General features: G+C 40.3%; 1 protein-coding gene across 1 annotated transcript in view; it reads right to left on the bottom strand.

The window, feature by feature from the left end:
- The window catches only part of LOC122789362 (trichoplein keratin filament-binding protein-like), an 823,181-nt gene that overhangs the window by 646,550 nt on the left and 151,211 nt on the right, over positions 1-25,420 (bottom strand). Inside the window, exon 3 of the mRNA XM_044056751.1 lies at positions 14,830-15,028. Coding sequence (XP_043912686.1) covers positions 14,830-15,028 — 199 coding nt within the window. The remainder of the gene's footprint in view (positions 1-14,829; positions 15,029-25,420) is intronic.

The raw sequence follows: 25,420 nt of genomic DNA, 5'->3' as shown, positions 1-25,420 counted from the left end.
CCAAGCCTCTACAACCCAAGCAAACAACAGAACAAAGTTACTTCCAGTAACATAATTCAAACAATATCAGTGGGCAAACCTACCAGGACTGTCTGCGACCATACCACAACCACATCAAGTCCAAGCCTTTACAACCCAGGCAAACAACAGAACAAAGTTACCTCCAGTAGCATAATTCAAACAATGCCAGTGGGCAAACCTACCAGGACTGTCTGCGACCATACCACAACCACATCAAGTCCAAGCCTTTACAACCCAGGCAAACAACAGAACAAAGTTACCTCCAGTAGCATAATTCAAACAATGCCAGTGGGCAAACCTACCAGGACTGTCTGTGACCATACCACAACTACATCAAGTCCAAGCCTCTACAACCCAGGCAAACAAAAGAAAAAAGGTTACCTCCAGTAACATAATTGTATATACATATATTCCCTTCTGGTAGCATCTTTCAAATAAGGCTGTAAGTACATCACTGAACCTCCTGTTGCGGTTACATTGTCACTCTCCCTGCTCTATTACTCTGAATAGGTCACTGTCTAATTTTAACTGCATACTTTGGAACACTTTCTATAGGTCTAATCCTCTGGCTTAACAGTAATAAGACTCCTATTCTCCTCTCCTATAAGCTCATGGTCAGTAAATCTTCTTAAGTGAAATAAAAGCTTTCCCTCCATTTATGTGCTGTATTTACTGATTACTTTCTTGGTCTCTGTGATTTTTTTATTCCTGGTCCTACCCACTCCATTCTGGCTCACTCTGCTGCCCTACCCTATCCCCAATTCCCACCTACCTCCATATCAGTTACATTTCTACCTAGCCTAACTCCATCTGCTCACACTTCTCATCCTATCACAATCCCTAATTCACCTAATCTCATCCCACAAACTCTTGACCCATCTACTGCACTGCTTTACATATTACTGTCCTATTTTCCTCCTTTCTATCTTCCAGTTCTACTACTCTTACTATTAGAAATTCTCTTCCAACCTGTTCCTATATTACTTCTCCCATGCACCCCTTTCAACTATCCAAGTACTCTAACTCTATCTTACTACTCTACTCATCCCACACTCACTTCCCTACTACACTATCACTCTTATATCCCTTAGAGACATCACCACAACATTATTATTCCTCAAACATCCGTCTTACACACAATAAGTTCACCCTTCTACAGCTCTAATACTATTTTCTTTACTCTCTCTCTGCACATCTATCTGCTCTTACAGCTATCATTACATCAAACAACCCATACACCTTTCAAGGCTACTTGTACAACAACCATACACGCACAGTCTTTCACCAGCTACTCCACAGTAGGCTCTAGTCTATACGCAACAGACTTAATTCTACAAACAAAACTAAAAATCCTCCCCCTTCTAAACATCCACTTAACTAACGTTGATGTAGACAGTCACCACAAAACTAAAAATCAGCTGCAACCTGTAACTCTACCCACCCACTGCAACCTAATTAAATCCGGTGACATACATCCAAATCCAGGCCACTTACCTACCTCCTACAACCCACCTAACTCCATAAAACCCCTAAACTTTACTACCATCAATCTGCAAAGCATATGAATCAAAACCCCACACTTTCATGCATGGATAAGCCGAAATAAATCCAATTTCACTGCCATTACAGAGACTTGGCTTAAGCCATATATCAAAGATGCAGAGTTCCTGCCCCTAGCTATATTTGTCTTAGAACAGACAGATGACAGAAAAAATGCAGAGGCATTGCCATGATATACCAAAATGCCTTCACTGTAGTCCCATACACAAAACCCATTCCACAATTCTCCACAGCAGAGATGCTAGTAGCCTTCCTAAAACTGAATAACTGCAAAAGCCTTTGTATCATGGCCCTATACATCACCCCAGGTTATAACATACCTATCCTAGAAAATATTCTTGTCTGGTCAACTAGCCATATTAAAATTGAAACTATCATCTTAGGGCACATTAACTTTAATTGGCTTGATATCACTAACCAGGACCCCCCCCCATCAACATTAACATATATAACTATATCCAGATGATCACCAATATAAGTAGACCCAGCAATAAAAATGATGGAAGCTCAATCCTGGATTGGATCCTAGTTTCTGACCCTAATAAAATCTCCACCTCTGGCACACTACCAAATAGTATTAGTAACCACTTCCCAGCTGTTATAATACATAAAACTACCTCATCTCCAAGAATACACCACCTTAAACAAACCCAAGACTTATCTCAATTTTCTCCTGACACCTTTAATGAAATCTTACAAAGTATCAATTGGGCAACATTAAAAACTCTCCCTCTTGATGACACTGTTGCATTCTTCAATTCAACATTTCTTAGGATCTTAAATAGTTTAGCCCCACCCCGTCTAAAAAGAGCCAACAGTAATCATGCTAGCTAGCTCACCAAACCCTCAAAGCAAATAATGTCCGCTAGAGACAAAGCTTGGAAAGCCTGGCAAAAAAGCATAAAAGTCCTTCTGACCTCACTCTATACAAACAGCTACAATGTCAGGGAAAATGACTAGCATTAAAAATAAAAATGAACACTTCTAAAGTCTTCAGGACCAACATAAACTAAACCCAAAGAAATTATGGGGAGCAATCAGTTCCCTACTTCATCCAGGCTTAATCAACAATCCATGCTCAAACCCAGATAAAACACAGTCTGAGATCTCACTCTTTAACTCATATTTGATTGACATCATAGCTAAGTTCACCACCACCTTCCCACCTACCTGCCCCAACTCAGCTGACCAACCGTTGTCATATTCCTCACCTTCCTCTCTACCTATTTTTCCTTCTCTCATCTACCTACCTCCACTATAAAAAAAACTCCTTCAGAAACTCAAACCTTGCACCAATGCTCCTGATAACTTACCTGCTGAATTCCAACAACTATCTACAAGCTCCATTGGTTACCCCATCAGCATACTCCTTAATAGATCAATTCAGGAATCCCTTATACCACATATCTGGAAAAAAGCATATGTTTTTCCACTTCATAAAGGCAGCAATAACTCTTTCATCTCCAATTTGCAACCCATTGCTATTCTCTCTCCCATTTCCAAAATATGAGAAAAATGTGTCTGTATTCAGCTTCCTAATCATCTAGTTAAAACAAATTCTTTCTCCCACTCAACACAGTTTCAGGCCAGGTCACAGTAATACTATGGCTCTCATTTCCTTTATGGACACAGTAAGTAGGGCTTGTGATGCTGGCTTCACTGTCTCCTCACTCTTCCTTGACCTCTCAAAAGCCATCCCCCATACAGTATCCCATCCCCCTTCTGCTCACCAAGCTCTCCAAATTAGGTACCTCACCCCTATCCCTAAACTGGTTCTCAAACTATCTCACTGGTAGACAACAATCCACTACAATCATCTGCACTGCCAAATCCACTTCTGAGTTACAACCACTAACCCAAGATGCCTTTACATCAACTGAAATTTGGATGTCAAATAACCATCTTGCTCTAAACCCCAATAAAACTAAACTCCTAATATTTACCCCCAAAAAACTACCCCTTTAACAAGAATGGATTCTCTGTCTACACCCAGAACAATACTATCATAGAAGTTATTTCAAGTACCAAAATTTTAGGTGTCATCGCTGATGAAGCCTAACATTTGACCTCTATATCCACAGCAACATAAAAAAAAACTCATCAAAAAATGGGTGCCCTGTATAGACACAACTATTTCCTTAACCTCACTGCAAAAAAGGCTCTAGCCTGATCCTTCCTGCTACTATCTCTATTTTATGGTGCCCCTATCCTTACCAATATCCAGTCGTGTCTGAAAACCAAACTGGACTTGTGTTACAATAAAGTCGCCAAACTTGTAACAAATGCGGAATTCTCAGCACACCACTGTTCATCTGTGCATCAGCTAAACTGGCTCAAATGTCCACATTATGTCAGTTACCTACAGTTACCTGCTGCACATTGCATTATTTATAAACCATCAGCTTGCCCTTCTCTTTCCTTCTTACTCGCTTTGTATCACCCAAACAGACCTCTCAGATCTGAGAACAAAATGCTGCTCAAAGTAAAAAAATACTAATCTCTCAGCTGGTTAAATGCACTGTTCCTTCACTCTCTCTAAAGCATGGAATGCCCTCCCATCTTCAATCACTTCCATCTGCAATCCTGCTCTCTTTTAGAAAATATCTCTCCTCTCTCTGGCTATGCACATGCCGAAGTAGCCCTCTCTAAAACCTAACTCCTTCTGCTTTAACCCATACTGCTCCCTGGCTTGCACATGTGCCAACTAACTCTCTCTACAACCTAACCCCTTTTGCTATACCTGTACTTTACTCCATCTTTACATTTGTTCATTTTTCCATTTTTTCACTTCCATAACTAACCACGACTATTACTCTGCCTTGATAACGTCTTCTGCTCATGCCTAGAAATCTCCAACAGTTAATATCACAAAACTGATACACCATTTGTGTAAATCTTCAGCAGTTAAGAATCGCAAAACTGATTTTCTATTTGCATAAAGTCCATCAACACTGTTAATTATGTTACATAATGTAGATGTGTATTATGTATGTAAATAATCTGTACTGTTGTACTCATACTATGTCCATGCTTGTGACTGTATATACTCCATAATATCTGTTATTATTTGTATGTATTTGTATTTGTATTCATATTGTGTTAATTGTATGTGGAGCTTTTCTCCCTGGGCCTCCACTGAAAATGGGCTCACCTAGGCTCAGTGGACCTTCTTGGTAAACAAATGCAATAAATAAATAAAATATCACAGGAAGATGTTCTGGAACTTCCTGTAGAATGCCCAAATTAAACAGACAACAAAGAGTGTCCCCTTAGTTTAGAAGAAAATGATGTAAGGGATGAGTTGCTTGATTTATTAGCAGTAGATGGACATATTAAGATCAATGAAAGAAATAGATTACAGAAAGTGAATGAGACCGAAAGTGTTAGAAGTTTGATAAAACAAATGTACACAGTAACCAAGACTGTTCATGGAAATTCATGTGATACAATAGAATTAAATAGGCTATATTACTGTGCAGCTAAATTAATAACAGATAAAGTCTTAACACAAAACCCAAGAGCAACAGGGGAAAGGAAGGAAAGAAACCAAATGCCATCATGGACGTATTGAACAAAGAAAATTACAAAGCGATTAAGACAAGAAGTGTCACTGTTAGAAGAATAAAGAAGAGGGAACAGATTGACAAAAATACTCAGATGTGATAAAAGCAATGCACAGTATCAGAGAAGGATCTATAGTGCACTATTACAAATAATAAGCTAAGGATATCAGCACAGGCAGTAAAACGTAGAAGCTATGCAGATAAATATAAAGGAAAAGTACAAAATAAGCAATTCATTGTTGACCCATAAAGTTTTATAAAGAATTAGTAAAAAAAAGGCAAAAGGAATAGAAATAGGACCAAAAAAGAAGAAATGAACACATTTTGGAGAAATATCTGTGAAGGCCTTGGGGAACATAAAAAGATGCTTAATGGACAGAAGAAGGAAAAGAAACAGTTGCTGTTGTGTCTTTCGGCTTTTCCCGGTTAGGGGTCACCACAGCGGAACTCCGGTCTGCTAATGATTGGCAGTAGATTTTTATGTGCTGAGTTGCCAGCCCTGACGCACAACCTTCAACAAAGGTACACCCATTCACGCATGTCTCCACACAGAAGACGCTCTAGCTGAGAATCGAACAGGACAATGTCTTACTGTGAGGCGACAACGCTACCGCAGCCCCATCACAAGAAGCTCAAATGTATAGGGTATGCAATGGGATGAAGTAACAGTCAAAGAAACTGAAACAAAATTTAAGAAACGCTCTTAATTGGAAAACCCAGATGCAGAACCTTACTTCTTGCTAAAAGTATTAATATCTTTACATGACGATTTATCCCTGAGTAAGAACTATTTTTATGTGCATCCAGAACAGTTGCCAACTTGGTTACAATAGGAAAAATGATGCTCCTCCTTAAGAGTGAACCTAGAAACTATCCTAAAAAACTATAGACCAATAACTTGCCTTCCGACAATGTATAAACTATATACTGGAATTGATGCCAAGTCATAACTGAGAATTGTAAAAAGGGAAACAATCTAAGTATGGCATGGACAGACTACAAAAAAGGATTTGACAGCACCCAGCATTCATGGATAAAAGAGTGTTTACAAGTGTATAAGATACACCCTACATTGATCAATTACATTACGGTGACCATTACACAGTGGCAAATCACTCTGCAGCTAAGCCATGATAAAGGACAAACTATTACCCCAGGGATAACATTTCAAAGGGGAATATTGCAGGGTTACTATCTGTCACCACTGCTCTTTTGTCTTGCCCTTTATCCATTAATCTGCCTACTTAACAGGCTAGTTCATAGTTAAAATTTAGCTCGCAGAAACAGCAAAGTGTAAAGAATTCTCGTATTCTCTTTATGGATAATTTAAAATTGTATAGTTCATCAGATGAGGAACTGAAAGCTCAACTGCAAGTGGACAAAACTTTATCATTTGGTATAAGAATGTCATATGGTGTTGATAAATCTACAAAAGCAACCTTTAAAGTAGCAAAGCTGCAGCACCAAGAACATATCAGTCTGCAACAGGAATATGATATAAAGGAACTTGAGCAAGAGGGCGTGCATAAATATTTGGGAATTGTTGAAGGATTGACAATAAAACATGAAAAAATGTGAATAAAAATTAAGGAAGAATATTTTAGAAGACTAAAATTAATACCGAAAACATCCTTGACACCTAGGAATAACGTCCAAACTATAAACCAATTTACTCTTCCTGTTCTAACTTACAGTTTAGGGGTGATTGATGGCCACAAAAGGTATTGGATAAGCTGGACAGGAAAACAGGAATATTCCCCATTCTAAAGGAGGTATGGGACTCTTTGAAACTGATTACATGTATAGATCTGCAATCGTAGGACTGCACATATCTGCCGACCTTACAAGATCCAAACATTGTGAAAGTTTTAAAACACAAACATGTCCAAGATTACTTCCCTTCTTAGTTTAGCAGAGACATGTCAGTAACAAGTGGGAATGGAAATCAAACCAGAAATAGACAAAAATCAGACAGCAACTGCATGTGCCAAAAAACAAGTGAAAGAATATAAGATGAAGGTTCAGATGAGAAGGCAAGAAATGTGGAAAAGGCATAAATATTGTTGCATGTATATAAAACTCCTGGAACAATCTTCTGTTTATCAGGATCTGACAAAGAAATGGTTAAGGAAAGGTGAAGTTAAACCAAAAAAATGAAACGTTAACATTGGTGGCCCAGGAAAGTGGACTATCTACAAGTTGGTTTACAAAGTCAATTGAACATGTTGTAAAAACAGACAAATGCAGGTTTTGTGAAGCAGAATTGGAAACAGTCGCACATCTTGTTGCTGGGTGTGATACACTAATGACAGAGGGACTGTATTTTGAAAAGCATAATAATGTAGCATGACGGATGCATTGGGGATCATGCAAGTGTTTCAATACTGAAGTAGCTGAGAAGTATTGAAAACATGAGCCACAAAGCACTACAGAAAATGATAAAGTCTAGATCACATGGGATCACTAGTTACCAACAGTTCAAAAAGAAAAAATGTGAGAAAACCAGATATATTAGTCTATGAAAAAAAAAACAAGAGTAGCATCGATCACTACAATTGTTATACCCAGTGATTACAGTGTCTTACATACAGAGACACACAAAGTCATAAAATACCATTTTATGCAGGCAGAAACAAGGGCAATGTGGAAGAAGGCTACCCAGACAATTACAATAGTAGTAGGAGCAACGGGTCTTATAAAAAAAGAATTTAGAGTTGTATTTAGATATGCTACCAAAAGATGTAATTCCATATGAATTACAGAAGGAGTCAGTTCTAGGCACATTGCGGGTGCTGTGAAGAGCACTTTTGGCTAACATCAAAGACTGAAATCATATAGATTTCATGAACTTTATTCATACTTTGACTTAGGAATGGGGTCCATTCCTGTCATGGTATTAGAAACCCAAAAAACTTGGAAAAAAAAAAATTAGGACCACTTTCTTCCATCCATCCACACACACACACACACCCACACACACACACACACACACACACACACACACACACACACACACACACACACACACACACATATGCACGCACATGCACGCACACTTGCACACACACACACACACACACACACACACACACACACACACACACACACACACACACACACACACACACAAAGCAGTGAAACAGAGAATCAAACTTGCCTCCTACAGATTGAAACCCATTTCATTTTTACAATTCTTACATACAGAGACACACAAAGTCATAAAATTAATTCTTGGTTCCTGTGCTATCTATACCCTTATTTGGATAAGAGGAAGCTTCTTTGTTCACCAGTGGGAGTGGGGAGCACTGAGCAACCTATTTGTCCCTAGAGGATTGGTTCCAGCCCAGCAACTTGTAGTTTACTGGCCTTTTTGGGTCAATTCCTGGCTCTTTTCAACCCCCTGCTATAAAGCCCGCTTTTGCGCACTTTAGCGCGTTTTAGCACGTTTTAGCGCAAAGTTGCTCATAGAGCAGTATAGGGCAGCGCCGGTTAATCAAGTTTAAACTATTTCTGGCTCCGTAAAGTCTGCTCTTCAGTTTTTCCCTTAGAACTGTTCTACTTGCAACCTATACAGCCTATACTCTATCTGAAAAGCTCAGCACTTGCTCCTAAAGCATTTCTTTATACAAGTAAAGCACTCTTTAACAAAAGAAAGTACTTCATTCACCTAAATTCCCTTGAGTACCCATTTCCCTATAGGTCCTTTCTGACTCAGTTACACAGTAATCTTTTTTACTATTTCTAGCATGTCGAAGGGTCAGTTGCTAGCGTCCTCTCCTGTTCAGCTGTTGAATCTGGGAATCTTGAGGCAATGTTACAATTGCCTCATGTACACAGACAACCCTCTCCTCCTCCCAACAAATACAAATATATGTGAGAGATGCAACTATATAGCCAAACTGGAGGCTGAGCTCCCTCAATTCAGTACTGGCAAGACCAGTCAGGAGGAGAAGGTAACCACGCACACCACAAACCCAGCCTCACATAGAACTATCACAATTGCAAACCAAACACATAAACACACAAAAACATACTCGGAGGCGCTGATTAAAAATTTACCAAAACAACAGAGGCCTCCAAAGCAGACACCCAAGCAACCGCCATCTCAAGACATAGCACATGCAACACATAGTTCACAAAGTCAGTGTGCTAAACAGTCACAGCCCTTAAGGCCAAACAACATGCCAGACACACTGGTAATAGGTGACTCCATAGTCAGACACACTGACGTACCGCTCACCAGACTGAACAAGGAGAGGGTCACAGTAAGCTGCCTGTCGGGAGCTAGAATCCGCCACATAACACAAGCACTCAGGTCACTCCACAGCAAGTACAAATATGACTCAGTCATTGTACATGCCGGTGTGAACGACCTGAGATGTACTTCCCTGGACTACATGAAAAGAGACATAGAGGAGCTCTCTGATTATGTAGCCCAGGCCAGTATGACCCTGACCCTGAGCAGCATCTTACCTTCACCAAGAATGATGCCACAGTACAAAGACAAAATGATCAGTTTTAACAATTGGCTTAATTACTGGTGTCATTCTAAGGGGATCCAACGTCTGTCTGCTTGGGATGACATGCTTGACAAGCCACGCTGCTTCGCAAGGGACGGCTTGCACCTGTCACCCCTGGGCTTCCGGATATTGGCCAAGGCTCTTGCCAGCCCCCATAGTGCCGTTTTTAGGCAAGGCTCAAAGGACAAACCTACCTCCCTAGAAAACACAAGTAAAAAAAAACTAAGGGTAATGCTGCTCAATGCCAGAAGTCTAAACCTCAAGATGCATGCCCTCGAAGCCCTTCTCAGTATGGAGAACATCGATGTCTGTGCAGTGACTGAAACCTGGTTCAAGGCTCCTGAGAGCACCCCAGCACTATCAGGTTTTACCTCATATCATGCTTTCCGGCCCCAAAACTTGGACCAAACCACAAAAGGAGGGGGAGTATCCATATTCATCAAAGATACCCACACCTCCAGGTTAGTGGCAACGCACGAAGCATCGGAGACCATCCAGGTGCAACTAACCATAGGCAAAACTGCCTTACAGTTTGTAGCATGCTACAGACCACCCTCTCAAATTCAGGAACCCCACACAGCCTTCCTGAAGACACTAGAGAGTATGAATGTCTCTCCAAATACCATCATATTGGGAGACTTCAACTACCCAAACATAGACTGGGAACATTACTCAAGCCCCAACACCCTAGCCCAAAGGTTCCTAGAATTCATAAACTCAAATGCAATGGAACAACTGGTCAGCATTCCCACAAGAGGAGACAATATACTAGACCTGATCATCACAAACATGGGGACAAAATGCTCCACACTGGAAGTATATCCCTCTTTGGTAAGATCAGACCATAAATTAATCTCACTGGAAATCCACATCCGCCCCACCCCTGCACAAAGACCACAGTGAAGAACTTCTCAAAAGCCAACTTCACACTTCTTAAGACTGAAATGGTATCCTTCAAGGCCCCTGGGCCAGTGGAAGCCACAACCCACACTGCTGAATCCTTTGCAAATGCCTTCTACGGACACCTTCAAGAATGCATGGATCATGCAATCCCAAATAAAACCAAGACCCATTCCCCCAAAGGCAGGCGCCCAGTCTGGTGGACCCCAGCCATAAACAAACTCTACAACAGGAGGAGGAAGCTACTACATGACAGAGCAAAATCCCTAAAAGGGAAGGCATCTCTGATCAGTACTAGCAAAAAACTACGATCACTCATAAAATCATCCAAGGCCAACTTTGAGAGAAAAATCGCAAAAGACACAAAAGACAATCACAAGGCCTTCTTTAGCTATGTTAGAAACCTGGGTGGAAACTCCCAGATATGCTCAGAGTTAGTCCAAAATGATACAAAATACACTGAACCCACTGACATTGCCAACATTCTGGCAGACAGGTTCAGTGCAAATTCCCAAAGGAGAAATAACTATCCCAGCAGAGTGTAGCCTCCCCAATATCTCAGATGCCCAGGTGAGAGCCGCCCTCTCTAAAGCTAAAAACACAGCATCAATGGGACCGGATGGTGTCCCGGGCTGTGTGCTACATGAACTCCAAGAGGAACTAAACCCACACATAAGGCTGCTGTTTAATCTTAGCCTTACTACAGGATACGTACCCAAAGAGTGGCGTATGGCGACAGTGGTACCACTTCACAAAGGCGGTGCTTCTACGGACCCTGGAAATTACTGCCCCATAAGCTTGACGAGCCTGGTCTGCAAAGCTATGGAGAGGATCATTATGGAACTCATAAACAAAGACATTGGGGACCTACAGACATTGGATCCTACCCAATTTGGCTTTGTCAAAGGCAGATCCTGCCTTTTGAACTTGATCGACTTTTGAAACAGTCACTAAGGCCATTGATGAGGGTAAGGCAGTTCACACAGCCTACCTTGACCTTGCAAAAGCCTTTGACACAATACCCCACTCGGGCATCATAGACAAACTCACCAGCTTAAATGTAAACCCATATGTCACAAGATGGGTTGCAAACTGGCTCAAGGACAGAACCCACAGGGTCAGAGTTGCTGGAGCTATGTCAGACTCTAAGCCAGTCACAAGCGGTGTCCCACAGGGCTCAGTCCTGGGACCCCTCTTGTTCAGCATTTATTTCTCTGAGGTACAGGCAAACATAGGAGGATTGTGGCTGACAAAGTTCGCAGATGACTGCAAACTGGGCGCCATAATTGATACTCCAGCGGACACAAACATCCTTCAGAGAGGCCTCATAGAAATGGATAATTGGTTCCAGAGCCATGGCCTTAAGCTGAATGCCAAAAAATGTATAGTCATACCCTTTGGGAAAAACAAGGTACCCACAAATTACCACATAGGTGGTAATCCATTAAATCTGGAAGAGGTAATCAGGGACCTTGGGACCCAGGTTGACAGTAACCTCTCATTTGACACTCACATTGCCAAAGTGGTTAGGAAGACCTTCTATATTGCCCACCTTATCATGAAGGGTTTCACATCTAGATCAAGAGAGGTCATTGTGCCCCTGTACTCTTCTCTTATCAGGCCAATGATTGAGTACAATGCCCCATTTGGGATGTATCTTACCCGTCACCTGCAGCAGTTGGAAAGACCCCAAAAGTTCCTCACCAAGAGGATAAAGGGTCTTAAACATATGTCATATGCTGCCCGACTGAAAAAACTCCATCTCTATTCAGTCGCATACCGCCTACTCAGAGGTGATCTGTGCCTGACGTACAAGGCCATGTCCAATCTGGAATTAATGGACATGCTCCACCTCAGTAAATCCAAATCCACCAGAGCCACGAGAGCAAGAGACTTAAACCTCAACACAGAAATAAATAGGACGTGCTGGAGGGACAGATTCATAACCCAGAGGCTCCCTACACTCTGGAACAGAATCCCAATCCATGTTAGGCAGAGCCCCTCACTGACTCTTTTCAAGAGAAATCTTGACGAGTGGATGGGAGATCGTAGGTTTACCCCGGGGGTCATCTCTGTGTCACTACTAGACAGAGGCACAGTAAACTAAACCCTAAAAGGGCGTAGTATTCTCATCCCAAGGGGTGGTGAAAGCCACACACACTCTGGCTAGGCTTATAAATGCCCTAGGGCAGATAGCCTAGTACGAACCTATGAACCTATGATTAATTTTATGAAATGAGGAATCAATAACAGCTCAGTAAGGAGCTGTTAATGAGCTACTTCCTGTGGTACAGGGTTTGATTCCCTCAGCATTTATTTGCCTGCTGTGCAACCTTGAGAAAGTCTCTTAAAAAGACAGTGCACTGAGACAATTGGGAATTTCGGCTAGACTCATTATTGTATTTCTAGACTGCATGCCTAGTAATGACCTTTGGCAATCAGAGATTCTGCAAATCAGCAGTCATATAAATGTAGATATATGGAAAACAAAACACCCAAATATCAATGTTTGCAAATATCGATTTTGCAGACCACAACACATTACTATGCATGCACCAACTGACAGTCTTGGTGCATGTAAAACATCAACTTAAAAATATAATAAAACATAATGTTTTGCAGGGGTCCAAGCCCCCTGCACTTCCCACACTCCCCTGCTAATAATATACTAACTCCCAAAATTGCACAATCTTGGAGAATGGTCGTATTTCTCTACCCAGAGAACTGTGCCATTTTGGATGCCTGTTGACCATATGTTTAGTCAACTAAATTTTGTCTGTTAAATAATTTTTTTTTTATTAATAGATTTTGACCAACAATAGGTTTGACAAATTTCAGCCAGCCTATCTCTATCTATATGTGTGTGTGTATGCATAAATACACATGCACACACACACACACACACACACACACACACACACACACACACACACACACACACACACATTTATAGACATATATTGAGAAAGGGAACCATATTGAGAGAGATTCTTTGCATTTCATTCTATATTATATGACAGTCTGAAGACTAATGATGGCATAGTAGTGCGATCTGCATCCAGGTTCAAAGACAGTAGAAATTACATATTAATGATGGCATAGATGGCATAGTAGTGTGATTAGCATTCACATTCAAAGACAATATAAGTTACGTATTAATGATGGCATAGTAGTGTGATCAGCATCTACGTTAAAAGACAGTATAAGTTACGTATTAACGATGGAATGGTAGTGTGATCGGCATCCACGTTCAAAGACAGTATAAGTTACATATTAATGATGGCACAGTAGTGTGATCTACATCCATGTTCAAAGCCAGTATAAGTTATGTATTAATGACGGCATAGTAGTGTGATCTGCATCCACATTCAGAGACAGTAATAGATATGTATTAATGATTGATGACATAGTAGTGTGATCTGCATCCATGTTCAAAGACAGTATAAGTTACGTATTAATGATGGCATAGATGGCATAGTAGTGTGATTGGCATCCAAGTTCACGGACAGGGTAAGTTACGTATTAACAATGGCATAGTAGCGTGATCAGCATCCATGTTCAACGACAGTATAAGTTACATATTAACGATGGAGTAGTAGTGTGATCTACATCCATGTTCAATGACAGTGTAAGTTACATAGTATTTGGTGCAAAAAGAAAACAGAGAAAAGTGTCAAGCAGTGTAGCTAACGTATGATGTGTTTGTTAGGATAATTTTCTGGATTTTGACGTAGCTGTGAGTATAGAAATGAATGACAACATATATAAGGGGGTGGTGATGACAATGTAAGTGAAAGCTAGGAAAGAAGGATGAGATGCAGTGTAAACGTTATACAACATGACTGTGCTGTAAGTTCTGTTTGGGGCTAGACATCAGCCATGTGCACTGAGAACACTGCCCCAAACTGGTAGGCCAGCTACATTAGCAGCCTAGGAATGTATTTCTGTTGGGTGCTACTAAACACAATAACGAGAAATGTAATTGGAATGTTCAGAAGAAAAGATTTTCAGTTGCTGTTCATGCTGAGAATGGATATCATTAATGGACTGAGATTTACTGGTAGCATGAATCAATGAACAATTGGCAACAGAGCATTCAGAGCTTAAGACAGCAATGCATCAACCAGGATTGTAGTTATATCACTAAGGAACAACGATACAAGGGCAGCAAACAGATAAATGGACTGTTTTAAGCCAGAAATTTTATCTGAGCACAATTAGTGTACAATGTCTATGCGAGTCTGATAGATAAAGGAATATATTACCTCAATAGTCTTCATCATTTGCTCATGGTCTTCTAAATCCTTGGCCTTCTGAGTTGAAAGATCTACCACTGTTTTCTGGTGGTGTTTGGTTAATGAGGGCATGCTTCTTGTATGAGGTGTCCCTCTCTGCATTTGATATGTATATGTATACCGTTTGGAATCCAAGAATCCATTTGGACCAACCTTACGTTCCTGATTTCTGTGAATACATAGTAGGTTTAAGAAGGAAAGAAAGAAAAGTTTAGTAGTCCTGACATATTTAACATAATATCTTAATTATTATTATTATGTCGCTATCTCTAATTTTTTTCAGTTAAACTTACATACAGAGAGGTGCACATTGCTTTAACATGCATGCTTAATTTAACAGTAAAATTTGAGTGGTGTACTCTATAGTGCCACTGTGATTTTCAGCGGTACACAAATATAGTTTATTTTAAGAAAATGTCAAGAGTGAATGTCATCACTAATGTAGTTTCTGCGTACAGTACTTTTGCTAGACAGATACACAACCACAACACACACACACACACACACACACACACACACACACACACACACACACACACACACACACACACACACTTTCAAAATAGCATTTTATACTCCGCGCATAAAATTCACATTTCCAACAGCAGCTGCAAATGTTCACTTTTGTATAATGTCCAAAAACGTATGCTGGAATTTTGGCTTTAGATATAACCGCAAAGTGTGTGAACCATACCTCTCAACCATCCCTGACTTTGCAGAATGTTCCTGATTTTGCTTCATATTTTTGTCCTGCCCCATACAAAATTTTGATCTTTTGGCAACTCACTAAGAAATACAATCAGTCAATAAAGCTTGTCATCAGAGTTTCATACTTAGTTTTCAAAAACAGATTTTAGAACCAAAGCTGTTTTTCTATTAACCTTTTAACTGAATTTGAGTAATATTTTAAAATTGTCATTGGTTTTGCCCCCCCCCCCCCCCCCATTACTTTTGTCTTTGCCGAGAATTCTCAAGCAAAGCTTTTGCTTTGCCAAAAGGTCAGATTTTCACTGGGTACAAAGCATGCATCTCTTGATATTTAGAGGAAGGGTGGTTTTTTGGTTAACTTGTTGTACCCTCATATGCTTACAGTAGTCAAGTGAGGATCAAAGCATTCATTCGTAGACTCTGTAAAGACTAACTTTTTTACCTGAATGAACTTGGTTGTGTGGTACTATGGACCAAAGACAATGCAGAAGTGAAGAGTGATGGATCTGTTCCTGTGACTAGAATATTTTCTGTAACCCAGTAGGATCAGATTCAGGCTGAACATGTTGATTCATCAGGATAATATGACATTAATAGATTACTGCATGGTGTGTAACCTTGGCTCATCCCTAAAACAAGTAGGTTTGGAGAGTTGTACCTTTCAGAACATTGGAAAAGAATGGGTGAAAAGTGAAGAGGTTTTGCAGTCAGGAAGTTACAGTGATTGTTATTCTGAAAAGGGTCTGTGTAGTTGTGGTAACCTGAGGGTAGAGATGAATGACTTGGGGAAGTGCAGATGCAACACAGAAAGTAGATGAGAGACCAAAAGGCTCCAAAAGGCTGCAGACACTGGAGAACACTGCCTCCCAGATAATCAATGAAGCAGCAATCAAGAAATCTGCTATCAAAGAACCGTACCTGAAATGAAGGCATTTAACATTTACTGCCTGTTGTAGGTAGGAGGGCAGGAATCCCTGTTCTTTTTGCTTTGAGTTTTTTTTAGCTGTTCTCTCTCTACGTCTATTTGCCAGTTATGACAATATGATCCCAGACTCAAGACTCTAGACTTCAGCTGCAATACAAATGTCCTGGGAGGAAGGAAAAAGGAGCTTTTCTGGGTGACTTTCACTGTATCAAAAAGAGACTTGCCTCAAAATAAGGAGTCACAGGACTGTTTCATTGATCCCTGTTTCAGTGAAAATCTGTGTGTGTGTGTGTGTGTGTGTGTGTGTGTGTGTGTGTGTGTGCGTGTGTGTGTGTGTGTGTGTGTGTGGGACTGATGAATCCAAGCCTGTGTATGGATGAGTACTACATTAACAAATGCTTGTGTGTGTGTGTGTGTGTGTGTGTGTGTGTGTGTGTGTGTGTGTGTGTGTGTTTGTGTGTGTGTGTGTGTGTGTGTGTGTCTGTGTGTGGGATTGATGAATCCAAGCCTGTGTATGGATCAGTACTACATTAACAAATGCTTGTGTGTGTGTGTGTGTGTGTGTGTGTGTGTGTGTGTGTGTGTGTGTGTGTGTGTGTGTGTGTGTGTTTGTGTGTATATGACTGGCTGATGACAGTGGGTGTGCGCTTGAAAAAAGATGTTTCATTGACTGGGTGTGTGTTCGAAAAGTTTGAAAATATGTTTTATTGACTTTGTGTGTGTTTATTTGTGTGTTAGGTTGGGTAAGTGCAGCTTCCATCTGTTTGAATGCTAGAAGAGAGAGTGTGTGTGTGTGTGTGTGTGTGTGTGTGTGTGTGTGTGTGTGTGTGTGTGTGTGTGTGTGTGAGTGTATGTGTGTGTCAGGTTGGCAGAGAAAGGTTTGTATATTTTTTATACATCGGTAGTTAAAATTCCCAGCTGTGAAGATAAATGTTGGTTATACTCTAGAGGATAATTTTTCTCACTGTGTCGAGGTGAGGAACCTAGACTAACATATTTTGTCTAGCTCTGGAGTTTTTACCAATAATTGTTTTATTTTTTTTTTTGTTGTTTTCATTGTGTATGTGAGGAAATCAATAAATCTAGAAGGGGCAAGGCTAAATCTGACAACCATAATTATAGTGATATGCCAAAATCATAACAGCTGAGTGGTATGACTATAGCAGGGAACATTATAATTATGTATAGTCTACCAGTTACTTTAATCTTTATTATACTGGTGACAGTTGTTTTATTTTCTTCATTCTCTGCAAAAAAAAAAATTCTTAAATGCTGTTTTTTATGCTGTGATCTGTTTCTCTAGTGCTAAGATTCAACATATGTGGCACAATCCAAATTATCCCTCTCCCTTGCTCCCTTGTGTGCCTTTCAATGTACCCTGTTCATTTTAAAAAGTGGACATTATACCTGTGGGAAATAGAAGTCATGGTCTGGTTGTTCCCCTGTGGGCTCAGTTCCTGGGTCCCTCTTGTTGAGATGACTCCCCATGTTGCTCCAGGAAGTACTCTGTGTTCCTAGGGCAGGAATCCAACTACTTCAGGATGCTAGCAGCCATCATTATCTGCACCTACCAAGGGTTATTACAAGAGGTCTCCCATCTATCGTGATTAGCAGCAGAGGAACATTCACTGCCTCCCTTTCTGAGGTAGACATGGAGGGCACCTGAGACCCCTCCAACTTGCTTCCAGCAGAGAAGTCATTGCCCTGTTCTCAGAGGTGGATACATAGGATCACAGTGAGTCACTGGCAACAGAACACCATTGTAAAAAATACAAATGGAACTTATTGCAGTTATTATAATAAAGGCTATAGAGCCCGAGCATTTAAGAGAGAAGGATAAAGACATAGGCTTGTAATATACCTGTTGCACCCGTACAATGACTGTGGGCCTGTTAGGAAGAAGAAGGGTCAGTATGTGGTTATTTGTGTACATGGGACATATTCCTGGGTGGTCACACTTGTGTATTCTACCTCCCATATGGCAGGCACACATGGTGATGACTCCACAAGACACACACATGTCAAACTGGGTACATTCAGAAGTACCCAGATTCCCTAACACATTGCAGGCAGGGCTACAAAAAAGGTACATCACATACTTGTGTTATATCTATGGGGGATACGCCAAGCCCACAGGAAACTGCATGCGATACCCTGGCATACAGGATGTGAGAGTGCCATGGCCCTAGATAGCTGCATGGTTAGAGCATCATAGATGGAGGGGGTGTTACAAATTGCAATCTCCATATGATAGCCAGTTAGATAATAGTGAGTGAGGCTGTGGTTGATAACACATTCATGATGTTGCCTAGCAGATACAACCACCGAATGACATATTTTGTCTGAAGATAGGTATGGTAACTTAGTGAAGGCAACATGCAGAGAAGTTCACAAACCAGGAGAATGGTATGTTACTGAAGGCCGTACACATGCAGTGTTATGCACTTACAAGCCAAAAACAGTGAAGACAAGAAAGTCTGTCAGGAGATGGTGTGGGATGTGAATTCTGTGGGTGGCAATAGTAGGTTACTACAGCAGATGTGAAGTAGGGACACAGATATGTTCCCTTATGCAAAGAAGCATGCTTTGGACATTGTTGTGGACAGGACCACAACACAATGAGACCCATCAATCTTGATACACCTGATGGAAATGGAGGAGTTTTTTGATGTTACTTACAAAGTACGAGCAACAGTCCCTCATGCCATGTGGTGATTTGGATGTGGGTGTAGGCTTGGTATCTACTACTACTTGCATGTAAACAGGAGAAGAACTAGGTTAGTATTGCCCACAATAATATGGTATGACACATATCTATTCAGGAAGTGATGAAACTATGACTGTTGGCTACTTGAACATATAGGCACCTCCAGTCTGCAAGTACAATGTCCTCCCATTAAATCATGTATTTCAAACTATTGTATAAGGATATTTACATGTGTCTTACTGTGCCTACCACATGAGGATACTGAAAGAATATGTCTGTGGGCCTACAGTGGGATTACAGGTTCCCACCATTGTAAGACCAGTACAGGGCTGATGTCAGGGTGGTTGCTGTGAATGATAATGCCAAATTGCTAATGCCACAGTCTGATGACACAGTGGAACAGTTTGCAACTCTCTTTGGATTGAATTGTTTGATGATACTTTAGAAACACACGGATTTAAACTTTTTTACAAGAGCTTTAAGGTATCACACAGAGAAAACTCTAGCATGGCTGGGTTTTTCTTGTAGTAGATATATATATATATATATATATATATATATATATATATATATATATAAACTGCAAGAAAAACTTAGCCAAGCTACAGTTTTCACTTTGTGTTATGTATGCATATAATACACAAGCACAGGCACTTGTGTGTGGTTTAGGCATGCAACTTACTTTTGGATATGTTCTCAGAATTAGCATCAGGGTTAAACATGCAAAGTGATTTGGCCTAAAATGTCAGCAGGAATGAGCTACATGATTCCACCAACAGTGGGTTCTTTTTGATTTATTCAACTACAACTGGAGCACATCTGATCTGACACACTGGAGGGGTATTTGTGGATGCATTGAAGGGAGCAAGGGGCAGTATAAGACAGCAAACAGAGTAGCAGGTGTTGATAACAGAACTGAAAGAGTATCAGAAAGTGAATTTTTTGTAGAACTCTAAAACAAATAAGATATAGTGATACAAAGGCAGCTAAATACAGAGTGGAAGCTAGCTGGAGGACCAACAGTGTATTCTTATGGGGATATATAAGTGCTTAAGACTATAAATATGGGCCTACTTCAGAAGACTGACAGACCAAAAGACTGGCTCCCAAAATACTGACAGATCAAAATACTGAATCCCAAAATACTGAGAACATGTTTAATCCAGGGGGCAAGCTCCCCTCGACTCCTCGTGTGGAGGCCTGCACCCTCCACACCCCTGTTAATTATGGTTTACTACCATAATATTGACAAACAAGACAATTTCCAACTAAGACACTGAACCACAACCACGAAAAAAAAAATGCCGCAAAGCACAATATCGAATCAGCTGAATGAATGCAGCTGATTCAACATTAAAATCAAACTCATCACATGATGTCTCTGTAGGAACATAGAAACACTAAACTCCTACACCTAACCTCACATTTTTGCAGGGGGGCAAGCCCCGCTGCACCCACCTGTAGGGGGCTGCCTCCCACACCCCCTGCTAACTATATATTCCAACTACGAGATTACACTACAATGAGGAAAGGGATGAATTTTCCAAACTGCATTGTACTGTGATCTCTGACAGTGCATTCACTGATATGAACTTTCGACATAGAGATGTTCAGCAAAATGGACATTCGAAAATCCAACGTTTGAGTGCTCCATCCGTGGACAATCTCCGTTTCTGATTTTCATGGTAAACCGCTAATTATATATACCAACTCCAAGACTGCACAACAGTGGAGAAGGGGTAAATTCCATCCTTCAGTATTTTGAGTTTTCAGTATTTTGGAATTCAGTCTTTTGGCCTTTCAGGATTTTGGGATTCAGTCTTTTGGGCTGCCAGTCTTCTGAAGTAGGCCCCTATACACACATTCTAGGTTTTTCTTTTATTGTATCTTGTTCTGTGTACTTTAATTATTATTATTTCTGTTGTAGGCTGTACTGTAGAAGATAAAGCCCTTACATTGGCCCAGGAGACCTGGGTTCAGTTAGTGTCTTAGGCATCTGAGTCACTGGCAAGAATAGTGGTTGGGCCCGTCCTGAGAGAATAGTGATGTGTGTGTGGTCAGACAAAGTGATAGGAATGGTTTGGATAGGCTGGGGAGGCAATTATAAAAGTGCTTCCTGTACATGGGTAGGGAGGCTTACTGATGTTAGCTCTGTCTGGAAATCTGGAGCTGTGTGGTGCCAGCTGCCCATTGCACCCCTCCCCCCAGGGCTGTTACACATATATGTCAGGAAAGGAAATTTTGCTGAGTAAAAGTAATCCTCCCATGATGGCAGCATGATGCATGCCTGTAGGCAGTAGTGTAGCTAGTGTGGGACCAGAGTGCAACTGCCCCAGGCACAAAGTGTTGGGTGGGGTACAATCAGCTGATCCTGGTCTCTAATGCAATACCTGCCTTGCAGTCAAACCTGAGCACTATAGCACTCCATGCATGGTCTTAAACTTAGCAAGAGTTTGCTCCAGTTTATAACAAGAAAACACGAGTGCCTAGTGCTCTGGTTCTAAACTGTAGCAACTGATATGAGAGAAAAATAGCTACCCAGGTAAATATATCCACAAAGCCTTCTTTAATTGTATTAGAAATCTCAGAAACAATGCTCATCACTGGGCAGAGCTAATAGAAACTGATATGACATCCTCAGATCCAGAGGACATAGCCAGTTTACTAGCTGATAATTCAGCTGCTAATTCAACACTCTCTCCTCTTCAGTATTGTCAGATCAAATATCCACATTTACCCGCATCCTCCAAATATCCCAAGAACAAGTTCTGAAGCCAAGAACTATAGAATTGTCTATAGCCAAGAAGAGTACTTCACTTGAACCAGATAATTTACCAGGCTGCCTACTGGCCAACCTGAAAAATGAATTATCAGACCGGCTAGAGTCTATTTAACATTTGCTTGAAAACATGCTTTATGGTGGATGAATGGAGGACAGCTCAGTCATTCCCTTGTACAAAGGTGGTGGCTACAATGCACCCTGGTTATTACAGATCCATACGCTGAAATTGCCTCATCTGTAAGGCTATGGAAAAGATCATTATGGAAGCAATAAATAAGGATATAAGAGACTCACGACTCTCAACTCGACACAGTGGATTCATCAAGGGCAGGTCCTACCTATTTAACCTGGATGACTTCTTCAAAAAAGTCACTGAGGCAATGGATGAGGGCAAATCATTACACACTGTCTGGAGCTTGCAAAAGCATTCAACCCCATTCCACACTCTGGCATCATATATAAACTATCTCATCTGAATGTTAACTACTGTGCAACTCACTGGATAGCAAACTGGCTTACAAATATAATACAGGAAGTAAGGGTGGGTCACTCTATGTGCTACAAAAGACATGCCACTAGTAGAGTACCAGGGATTCAGTCCTTGGACCACTACTGTTTGTAATTTACTTCTTAGAGGTCATAGCTAATACTAAGAGATTGTGGTTAACCATGTTTGAAGATGTCTGCAGACTTGGTGCCCTCAAAAACTTCCCAGAGGAACAAAAGATGCAGTCCCAAAAAGACAGTTGATGCCAAAAGCATGGACTGAAACTAAATGAAAAGAAATATATAATTGTATCCTTTGGCAAGCATAACATTATTTTAACTATCTTACTGATAACACCTCGCCTGAAAGCTAATACCGTAATTAAAGATCTGGGAACCTGTGGTGGCAATGAGCTGCCCCTCGATCCTCATCGATCCACTATTGTAAGGAAGTCCTTTTTAATTGCATAGATTATATCTAAAGTGCAGGTCCAAAAACTGGGGGAAGCATGTGTTTTGTCCCTTTTTTTTTTTTTTACTGGTGAATGATTGTGGTGCTTTATTTGCATCAGTGGAATTTAAAACTGCCAATGTTGGATTGTGATCTGGCTCTGAAAGAAATTCATTTTAGATTTTTTTTTCGAAGTGTAGTAGAAAGCTAACTGAGCAGTGATCACTGACAGTTGGAGGGTGGATGGTGATAGTGGAGATTAGTGAGAGATTTTGAGTGCTTAGTAGAACTAGTTGCCAGGGGTTGTTGCTATACAAGTTGTTTACAGATGAAATCCCTTAGGAGGTTAGTGACACGGTTAAGGGTGTTACTAAGCATGTTGAAGTTCGAGCTGATGAGTAGTACATGGTTGCTTATGATTGCTGTGATCGAGAAAACATCATGTAACAGTATTATCAATTGCACAGTTTATTGATGGGTTATGAAGCTGTCTCAAACTGTCAAAGTCACATTGTGCTGATCAGTACAATGCTCAACTTAAGTCAACTTACATTTAATCATCAGCAGTGCAGTAGTCATGAATTCTTTTTGTTGACTTTAGACTTAGTATAAATAAATAAGAGGGTGTGGTGAGTGGAGCAGCTACTTAAGTAGCTTTTAAGCTTCACCCGCATGCCTTTTTGTGATCACAGTGTAGCAATCACAAGAAGTATATTATAAGATATAAAGCACACTGGAGGCAGAAGTCTTAAGTTCTGTGCAATCCGTATAAGTTTCTTTGTCTGATGAAATCACCAAACCAATCTCTGGCACAATATCAAGCCATGTTTGCTTAGGTATCCTTCTTTAATTTCTTTAAATCTTTTGGGTTTCTAATACCATGATGGGAATGAACCCCATTCCTAAGTCAAGGTATGATTGAAGTTTAAGAAATTAGTATTGTTTCAATCTTTGATGTCAACCAGAAGTGCTCTTCGCAGCACCCGCAATGTGCCCAGTAATGACTCCTTCTACAATTCATAGAGTTACATGTATTGGTAACATATATAAATAAGACTGTAGATTCTTTTTTATAGGTCTCGTTGCTCCTTCTACTTTTGGAACTGTCTGGGTATCTTTCTTCCACGTTGCTTTCATTTCTGCCTGCAAATATTGATATTTTATGGCTTTGTGTCTCTTTGTACGGAAGACACTGTAGTCACTGGGTGTAGCGTGTTCAATGATCAATGCTACTTTTGTCTTCTTTTCATGGTCCACTATATCTGGTTTTCTTGTATCTATCTTTTGAACTGTTGGTAATGGGTGATCCCATGTGATGTGGACTTCATCATTTTCTATGATGCTTTGTGGCTTATGTTTCCAGTGTTTATCAGCCACTTCAGTGCTACAATGTTTACACAATCCTCACTGCAACAGTTTTGCCACATTATTATGCATTTTAGTATACAATCCTTCTGCCATTAGTATGTCACAATCAGCAATCAGGTGTGTGACTGTTTCCAATTCTGTTTTACAAAACCTACATTTGTCTGTTTCTCCAACATGTTCAATGGACTTTATAAACCAACGTGTATGTAACCCACTATCTTGGGCCGCCAATCATAATCTTTCATCTTTTGGTTTGAATTCACCTCTCCTTAACCATTCCTGCATTTGATCCTGATCAACATGAGGTTCTTCACGAAGTTTAATATACTTGCAATTATATTCATGCATTTTCCACATTTCTTGCCCTCCTCATCTGATCCTTCACCTTATATACTTTCTTTTGTTTTCTGGCACATTCAGTTGCTGCCTGATTTTTATCTACTACTGGTTTGATTTCCATTCCTGCTTGACGCCGATATGCTTCTGTTAGACTAAGCAGGGAAGTCATCTTAGATTTGTTCTCCTCATGTTTCAAGACTTTCACTACGTTTAGGTCTTGTGAGGTCAGCAGATATATTTGCAGTCCCACGATTGTAGATCTGTACATGTAATCAATTTCAAGGAGGCCCATACCTCCTTCAGAACGGGGAATATATCATCTTGGTATGCAATGATTTTTATAAATCATCTGATGAGCATGAAGCATCCTTCTTGTTTTTCTGTCTAATCTATCCAACACATTTTGGGGCCAGTCAGTCACTCCAAAACTGTAAGTTAGGACAGGAAGAGCAAATTGATTTATAACTTGAATTTTGTTCCTAGATGTCAACGCTGCTTTCAGGATTAATTTAAGTCTTCTAAAATATTCACTACTAAGTTTTATTCACATTTGTTCATGTTTTATTGTTGGTCCTTCTTCAAATATTTATACGCTCCCTCTTGCTCAAGTTCTTTTATATCACATTCTTGTCCCAAAGTGATGTTTTCATGGTACAGCAGTTTTTCTGCATTAAAGGTTGCTTTTGCCCATTTATCAAGACCAAATGACATTCTTAAATCATCAACAAAGAGAATATGTAAGGTCTTTACACTTTGATGTTTTCTAGAAGCCAAATTATAGCCATGGCCTAATCT

This window comes from Protopterus annectens, chromosome 14.part0 (assembly GCF_019279795.1).
Source record: "Protopterus annectens isolate FY-2018-M chromosome 14.part0, PAN1.0, whole genome shotgun sequence".
Taxonomy (NCBI): Eukaryota; Metazoa; Chordata; order Ceratodontiformes; family Protopteridae; genus Protopterus; species Protopterus annectens.
The sequence above is the reverse complement of the archived record's forward strand: the minus strand, read 5'-3'. Positions and strand labels throughout refer to the sequence as shown.